The 8,100-nt window shown below is 55.9% G+C and overlaps 1 protein-coding gene across 1 annotated transcript; it reads left to right on the forward strand.

Moving 5' to 3' along the window:
- The first annotated feature begins 1,840 nt into the window (after positions 1 to 1,840).
- CMPK2 (cytidine/uridine monophosphate kinase 2) lies at positions 1,841 to 7,551 on the forward strand. Its single transcript, XM_054180147.1, has 5 exons — positions 1,841 to 2,353; positions 2,823 to 2,937; positions 4,329 to 4,530; positions 5,178 to 5,411; positions 6,973 to 7,551. The coding sequence occupies exons 1-5, from the start codon at positions 1,841 to 1,843 to the stop codon at positions 7,091 to 7,093; spliced, it is 1,185 nt and encodes a 394-aa protein (XP_054036122.1). The 3' UTR covers positions 7,094 to 7,551.
- The last annotated feature ends 549 nt before the right edge of the window (positions 7,552 to 8,100 follow it).

Raw genomic sequence — 8,100 nt, forward strand, 5'->3', positions numbered from 1 at the left:
CTTCAGGTCCAGGCAGGCAGCTTTAAGATGCCCCTGGAGCCTTCTCACAGTATCACAGTATAACTAAGGTTGGAAGAGACCTCGAGGACCATCGAGTCCAACCTGTCTCCACAGACCTCATGCCCAGACCACCAAGTGCAACGTCCAATCTCCTCTTGAACACCTCCAAGGACGGTGACTCCACCATCTCCCTGGGCAGCCCATTCCAACCACTCACTGGGTGAAGAACTTTCTCCTCACCTCGAGTCTAAACCTCCCCTGGCGCAGCTCCTCTGCAGGCTGCACAGCCCCAGCTCCCTCAGCCTGTGCTCTCAGCAGAGCTGTTCTGGCCACCTTTCTGCTGATTATTTTCTCGAGGTCAAATCGACTCTCAGCCAAGTTTCGCTTCGCAAGGGCTTGGGAAGCTGCCTGTGTTCCCCACTCAGCTGCCGGGCTCTTGGCTGCTCTCCAGCCGCTGCCGCTGCTGCCTTCTCCCTCCCGGGTGACTCATTGCAAAGAACTGAACTTTCGGTTTCCGTTTTCCCCTCCCACCGCCTCGATTAGATCCTCTTTGTAAGCATTCCTGAGCCAAGGGCCTGATGTTTCCTTTCTCGTTTGTCAAGAGCTGCTGAAAACATTTGTCACAGGCATCTGATGTCTGTCATGGAATCAGCAGGGAATGGTAGGGGCTGGAAGGGACCTCTGGAAACCAGAGTCCAACCCCCCTGCTAGAGTAGGGTCAGCAAGGGTCCCTTCACAAGGGACCCTTTGTTATGGAATGAATAGGAATATGCCCTGATCTCAAAGGTCCTTTCCAACCTGGTCTATTCTATTCTATTCTATTCTATTCTATTCTATTCTATTCTATTCTATTCTATTCTATTCTATTCTATTCTATCCCATGACTTGGTGATAGCCAATTTCAGCTTTCATCAGCTCTGGGGGAGGAACCAGAAGCACTGCAAATAGCTGTGGCACTCAGTTTCATGTCAGCTGCTATGAGTCATGTTTCCCAAACCCACAGATTCTGTGTTTGCAAAAGATGGAACTTGGACATGCAGGAGGAGCTGCACCTCTGCAGGATCCTCTCTCTCCCTTCCAACAGCTGGGAAACTGCCACGTAGAGATGTCTGACCCTCACCTCGTGGTGCACCTTCCGGAAGGATCTACCTGACAAATGATATACTGTGATACTGTGAAATGAGCTCAGCCTTCAAGAAATTCCTCAGAAGCTTCATGTCCTCCTCTGGCCAGTGTGCCCAGGTGTGCCAATGTCTCCAGCAGCCAGGCCTGGATCAGCAATGACAGGACCAGGGCAGGGATTTTCCCCCTGGACTCAGCACTAGGGAGGACACACCTTGAGTCCTGGGTTCAGTTTTGGGCTCCTCTCTCCCAGGACACTGAGGGGCTGAAGTTGGTCCAAGGAAGGGCAAGGAAGCTGGGGAAGGGTCTGGAGAAGAGGGCTGGGGAGGAGCAGCTGAGGGAGCTGGGGGTGTTGAGTGTGGAGAAGAGAAGGCTGAGGGGAGACCTTCTGGCTTTCTCCAACTCCCTCAAAGGAGATAGGAGCCAGGTGGGGGATGGACTCTTCCCTCAAGGAACAAGTATTAGGATGATAGGAAATGGCCTCAAGTTGCACCAGGGCAGGTTTAGGTTGGACATGAGAAGAAACTCCTCCACTGAAAGAGTTCTCCAAGCCTGGCACAGGCTGCCCAGGGGGGTGGCTGAATCCCCATCCCTGCAGGCGTTTGGAAGTGGCAGAGATGTGGAGCTGAGGGCCATGGTTCAGCCTCGCAGAGTTAAGAGACCGGTTGGCCCGGATGCCCTTACAGGTCTTTTCCAAGCCAATCCACGCCACGGTTGCATGATCGCGGGTGGTGCTCTGGCGCCGCGGGGCTGCCTGGCTGCCGCCGCACGCAATCCATCGCCAGCGGCGCTGGTGCAGCGGGAGGCGGCACAGCTGCCGGCCGGGGGTGCTCCGTCCTTGCAGCTCGGTTTGCCCACCGGGATCCACCCGCGGGAGCTGCGCCCATCAATCAGCGTGCCGCCCGGGGGCGGGCAGCTCGCATCCCGGCGCTCCGATGTTGCCGCTGGGGTCACTTTCGTTTCCGTCCCCTTCGCTCCGGCAGGCCGGGGGGGCGGGCAGGAGGCAGCAAACCTCCTCCCCCTGCCGGGATCAGCCCCCTGCCGCTGCTCTTTCCCCCGCAGCCCGGCGCTCCGCCAGCCGCCGCCGTCGGTTTCGTTTCCCGCTGGCTCCTCCACCCCGCCGCTGCCGGCCGCCATGCTGCGGAGCTGCGCCCCGGGCTCGCCGGGGCACCGCCGCCTCCGCCGCACCCTGCCGCCCGCCGCCTCCGTCGTCCGAGCTCGCCTGAGGGAGGTGAGCGACCGCCCGTGGGGCTGCGGGGCGCTGCGGGCTGCGCTGGGGCCTGCGCGGCTGCGCAGGGAGCGGGGAAGGCAGCGGCTGTGCGCTGGGTGCCTGGGAAGGGGCTCCCCCTCTCTGCTTATCCTCTCGCCTCTCCTCTCTCCCTCTTCCTTCTCCCCTTTCCTTATGCCCCTTGCTCTTCTCTCTCCTTCTCCATTACTTTTTCTCTCCTCTCCTCTCCTCCTCGCTCCCTCTTCCCTGTGCCTTTCCCCCTCTTTCATCTCTCTTTCCCCCCTCCCTCTTCTCTCCTCTCCCCCCCTCTCCTCTTCCCCTCTCCCTATCTTTCCTCTCCCCTCTCCTCATCTTTTCTCTCCCCTCTCCTCATCTCTCTTCTCCCCTCTCTCTTCTCCCCTCTCTCTTCTCCCCTCTCTCTTCTCCCCTCTCTTTCCCCTCTCTGTCCTCTCTCCCCTCTCTCCCCTTGCAGTGTGCTCCTCGGATCCCGGAGGCTGGGGCACTCCTCGACCTGCTGGGCAAATGTCCTGAGCACCAGAAGAAAGGAGGCTTTCCCGTGGTGGTTTTTGAGGGGCTGGATGCCACAGGTAAGGGCAATGCAGCTGCAGGTGAGAAGCTGTTGGGAGAGAACAACTGTGGCCTTCAGCCCTGCATGTGGCTTGGGATTTCCAACAATCCTGGGAAGCTGGTGGCAGATTTGGGGGAATGAATGATCCTAAAGAGCAATCTGCCTTCTCTGACCTGTGAGTGGGGAGCTCTAGGGATGGATGGACTGGATGATCTCAAAGTCTCTTCCAAGCTCAACAGTCCTAGGGTTCTAAAGGACCAATCTGTCCATGGCTCTTCAGTGCTTGGATTCCTTGTCGTAGAATCCCTTAATCCTTGTGGTTGGAAAAGACCTTTGAGATCATGCACCCCAACCATCCTCAGCCCCTACCAAGGCTGGTGCTAAACCATGTCCCTCAGCATCACATCTCTGTAGGCCAAATCCTAACCTGTGCTGGTGCATGCTGCTGCTCCTCCCTAGGAGCAGGGCTCTACACTTAACTCATGAGGTTCCCCTCTGCCCAGCTCTCCAGCCTGGCCAGCTCTCACTGCATGGCAGCACAGCCTGAGGGGCTGGCAGCCACTCCTCCCACTTTGGTCTCACCAGCAAACTGGCTGAGGGTCCTCTCTATCCCCTCACCCAGGCTGTGGGTGAAGATGTTGAATAAGACTGGCTCCAGTCCTGACCTGTGGGGAACACCACTGGTGACAGTCTCCAGCTGGACTCTTCACCTTGGATCATAGAATTGTTAGGGTTAGAAGGGACCTCAAGGCTCAGCCAGTCCCAACCCCCCTGCCATGGCCAGGGACACCTCACACTACAGCAGGTTGCTCACAGCCACATCCAGCCTGGCTGCAAACACCTCCAGGCAGGAGGCTTCCACCACCTCCCTGGGCAACCTGTGCCAGGCTCTCACCACCCTCCTGGGGAACAACTTCTTCCTCACAGCCAATCTCAATCTCCCCACTTCTAGTTTTGCTCCATCCCCCCCAGTCCTATCCCTCCCTGACACCCTCAAAAGTCCCTCCCCAGCTTTCTTGGAGCCCCCTGCAGATCCTGGAAGGCCACAATTAGGTCTCCTGTGAGCCTTCTCCTCTCCAGATTGCACAACCCCAACTCCCTCATTCTGTCCTCATAGCAGAGCAGCTCCAGCCCTCTGCTCCTCCTCATGGCCCTTCTCTGGACACCTTCCAGCCCCTCCAGATCCTTCTTGGCACAGAGGCTCCAGAACTGGCCCCAGAGCTGCAGCTGTGGTCTCAGCAGAGTGGAGCAGAGGGGCAGAATCCCCTCCCTGGCCCTGCTGGCCACACTTCTCTGGCTGCAGCCCAGGCTCTGCTTGGCTCTCTGGGCTGCAGGTGCAGCCTGGTTCCTGCTGTGTAGAATAACTCTTTCTGCTTTGTTTCTTTCTCCCCTTCTCTACATGGCCTCCAGGCAAGACCACCCTCACCCAGTCTGTTAAGGACACCCTCAACGGCGTTCTCCTCAGGTCCCCACCAGCCTCCATCAGCCAGTGGAGGACAATATTTGATGAGGAGCCAGCACCTATCAAAAGAGCTTTTTATGCTGCAGGCAACTACATTCTGGCTTCAGAAATAGCAAAGGCATCCACTCAGGCACCTGTCATCGTGGACAGGTTTGTGTCTCTCTGAAGTCTTCTTCTGTCAGTGCCACCCTGAAGCTGTTCAGGTCTACCAGGGGAGGTCCTCAGGGATAGTCTCTGGGTTGCAGGGTAGCACTGGGGGGTTACAGCAGGATACAGAATCATAGAATGCTTTTGGTTGGTAGTAGACCTTCAAGGTCACTGAATCCTTGGCTCTGCCAAGGCTGGGGCTGAACCATGGCCCCCAAGCACCGCAGCTCTGCCTCTTTCAAACACCTCCAGGGGTGGGGATTCCACCACCTCCCTGGCAGCCTCTTCCAGCCTTTGAGAACCTTCTCAGTGGAGAAGTTTCTTCTCATGTCCAGCTTAAACCTGCCCTGGTGCAACCTGGGGCCATTTCCTCTCATCCTATCACTTGTTACTGGAAGGAACCAACTCTGCCTCCCACCTCCTTTCAGGGAGTTGCAGCGAGCCAGAAGGCCTTCCCTCAGCCGCCTTCTCTCTGGAACATCAACCCCAGTTACTCTCCCTTTCCATTTCCATAACCTCATTGCATTGCCCTTCAAAAGCAGTGTCCCCATCCTCCTCATGGCTGTCATTGGTGACCCTTCTTCTCCCCAGCATTGCTGAGGAATCCCCTTTGAGATGTCTCTCAGCGTTCTCTGCCTTCTCCTTGGCAGGTACTGGCACAGCACAGCTGCCTACACAATTGCCACTGAAATACATGGGCAAGTCCAGGACCTGCCACCAGCACAGGATGAGGTGTACCAGTGGCCTGAGGACCTCCTCAGGCCAGACCTTGTCCTTCTCCTGACTGTTGACCCCGAGGAGCGGGTCCGGAGGCTTCAGCGCCGAGGGCTGGAGAAGACAAAGGAGGAAGCAGAGCTGGAAGCTAACAGCTTGTTCAGACAAAGGTAGGCATCAGGGGGGAAGGAGAGGGTGGGATCATGGAATCATGGAACCATAGATGGTTCATAGAATGGTCCAGGCCAGAAGGGACCTACAAAGCTGATCCAGTCTGACCTCCTTGCAGGGAGGTCAGCAGGGACATCCCCAACTCGATCAGGTTCCCATGGCCCTCAGCACCACAGCTCTGCCTCTTCCAAACCCCTCCAGGGATGGGGATTCAGCCACCTCCCTGGGCAGCCTCTGCCAGGCTTGGAGAACCCTTTCAGTCAACAAGTTTCTTCTTAGATCCAACCTAAACCTCCCATGGGGCAACCTGAGGCCATTTCCTGTCCTCCTATCACTTGTTCCTAGGAGGAGGAGACCAAGCCCCCACCTCACTGCAACCTCCTTTCAGGGAGCTGCAGAGAGCAATGAGGCCTCCCCTCAGCCTCTTCTTCTCCACACTGAACACCCCCAGCTCCCTCAGCTGTTCCTTCCCAGCCCTCTTCTCCAGACCCTTCCCTGGACCTGCTCCAGCCCCACAATGTCCTCAGAGAGAGGAGCTCAGAACCCAGCCCAGGACTCAAGGTGTGGCCCCCCCCAGGCACTGGGTCCAGGGGGACAATCCCTGCCCTGGTCCTGCTGCTTACAGAGGTACAGTTGGAAGCAGGCTGTCCCCTGCAGTGCTCCACCAGAGTGTATCCAGTGCTCTACTGTGAGGAGAGAGAGAGACTTCAGGTCCCTGCCATGTGGACATGGACAGAATCATGGAATGGTTTGGGTTGGAAGGGACCTTTAAAGGTGATCTAGTCCAGCCCCCTTGCAGTCAGTAGGGACATCCCCAACCAGAGCAGACTGCTCAGAGCCCCTCAAGACCTTGGAAGTCTCCAGGGATGGGGCCTTCACCGTCTCTGGGGGCAACTTGTTCCAGTGTTCCACCACCCTCGTGGTGAAGAACTTCTTCCTAGTCTCCAAACCTTCTTCCTAAGGTCCAAATGTTCTTCCTAATTTCCACACTTCTTCGTAATGCCCAAACATCTTCTTGAGGTCCAAACCTCCTCCTCAAGTCCCAAACTTCTTCCTACCTTCTCCACACTTCTTCCTAACATCCAAATCTTCTTCCTAAGTTCCAAAACATCTTCTTAATGTCCCAACTTCTTCCTAAGGTCCAAACCTCCTTCCTAAGGACCAGATTTCTTCCCAGTATCCCAAACATCTTCCTAATGTCCCAAACCTCTTCCCAGTGTCCCAAAACTTCTTTCTGGTGTCCAAAACACCTTCCCAATCTCCCAAACTTCTTCCCAATCTCCAAAGCTCTTCCCAGTGCCCAAAACTTTTTCCTAGTCTCCAGACCTCTCCCCAGTGTGCAAAACCTCTTCCTAATGTCCAAAGCTTCTTCCCAATCTCCCAACCCGCTTCCCAGTGTCCAAAACCTCTTCCCAATCTCCAAAACACCTTCTGAGATCAAAACAGCTTGCTAAGGCCCCAACCTCCCTCCCTGATGCCCAGAACTTCCTCCTCATGTCCAAAACTTCTTCCTGAGGTCCATAACTTCTCCTTCATTCCTCTGCTTTTGTTTGTAACTAGGGTTGAAGAGTCCTACAGAAGGATGCTGAACCCTGCCTGCCAAGAGGTTGATGCCAGCCCCTGCAAGGAGGAGGTCCTCAAGACAGTGCTGCAAGTCATTAAGAAACAGTGTGGGTGGTGAAAGCAGCTCCTGGAAGACAGCACCCAAAGGACCACTTTGTTTTTAGAGCACTTTAAGGGATTGTTTTTATTCTCCTTCTGGTTTGGGTGCCTAAAAATGCACTTTGATGTCTTCTGTCTCACCCAAGAATCTTCTCTTCCTTCTTGTCAGCGAGAATCTGAGTTGTCTGCTTCACCTTTGCCTGCTGAACTGTTGTGTGTAAGGCAAACTCCTCCTCACATGTTCCTCAGTGTTCTTAGTAAAGGCTCAAACACACTGCAGTTGGGTCTGAAGTACCCCTGGGTGCTCTCTGCCACCAGGACACATTCCAAGATCCCCTCAGGTTGTGTCTTCCATCACCAGGAGAAGCTCTTCCTGCCGTGGCTGTGTGACAGAGCTCACTGCACTGCCTCCAGCTCTGCAGCCCTCAGCACAGGAAGGACATGGAGCTGATGGAGCAGGTCCAGAGGAGGTCACAGATAAATGCTCAGGGGGTTGGAGCACCTCTGCAGTGAGGACAGGCTGAGGGAGCTGGGGGTGTTCAGCCTGGGGAAGAGAAGGTTCCAGGGACACCTAATAGCAGCCTGCCAGCACCTGAAGGGGCTGCAAGAAGGCTGCAGAGGGACAGTTGCCAAAGGGACAGGCCCAGGGGCAAGGGTTTGAAATGAGGGCAGAGCAGATTGAGTCTGGATGTGAGGAACAAGTTCTGCACCAGGAGGCTGCTGGAACACTGCAGCAGGTTGCCCAGGGAGGTGGTTGAGGCTCCATCCCTGGAGATACTCAGGGTCAGGCTTGAGAAGGCTCTGAGCAACCTGATCCAGGGGAGGATGTCCCTGCTGCCTGCAGGGGGTTGGACTGGAGGAGCTTTGGAGGTCCCTTCCAACCCAATGCATTCTGTGACTCTGTGATTAGTTCCATGATTCTTCCTCTTGAGTGTAAAGCTGAAGATGAGGATAACCCTTTGTGGGATCAGGAATGAGCTGCAGATCCAGAAAGAGCACAACTCAGCTGTGAAGTGGGTTTAAACC

This window comes from Dryobates pubescens, chromosome 3 (genome assembly GCF_014839835.1).
Source record: "Dryobates pubescens isolate bDryPub1 chromosome 3, bDryPub1.pri, whole genome shotgun sequence".
In the NCBI taxonomy this organism is placed as follows: Eukaryota; Metazoa; Chordata; class Aves; order Piciformes; family Picidae; genus Dryobates; species Dryobates pubescens.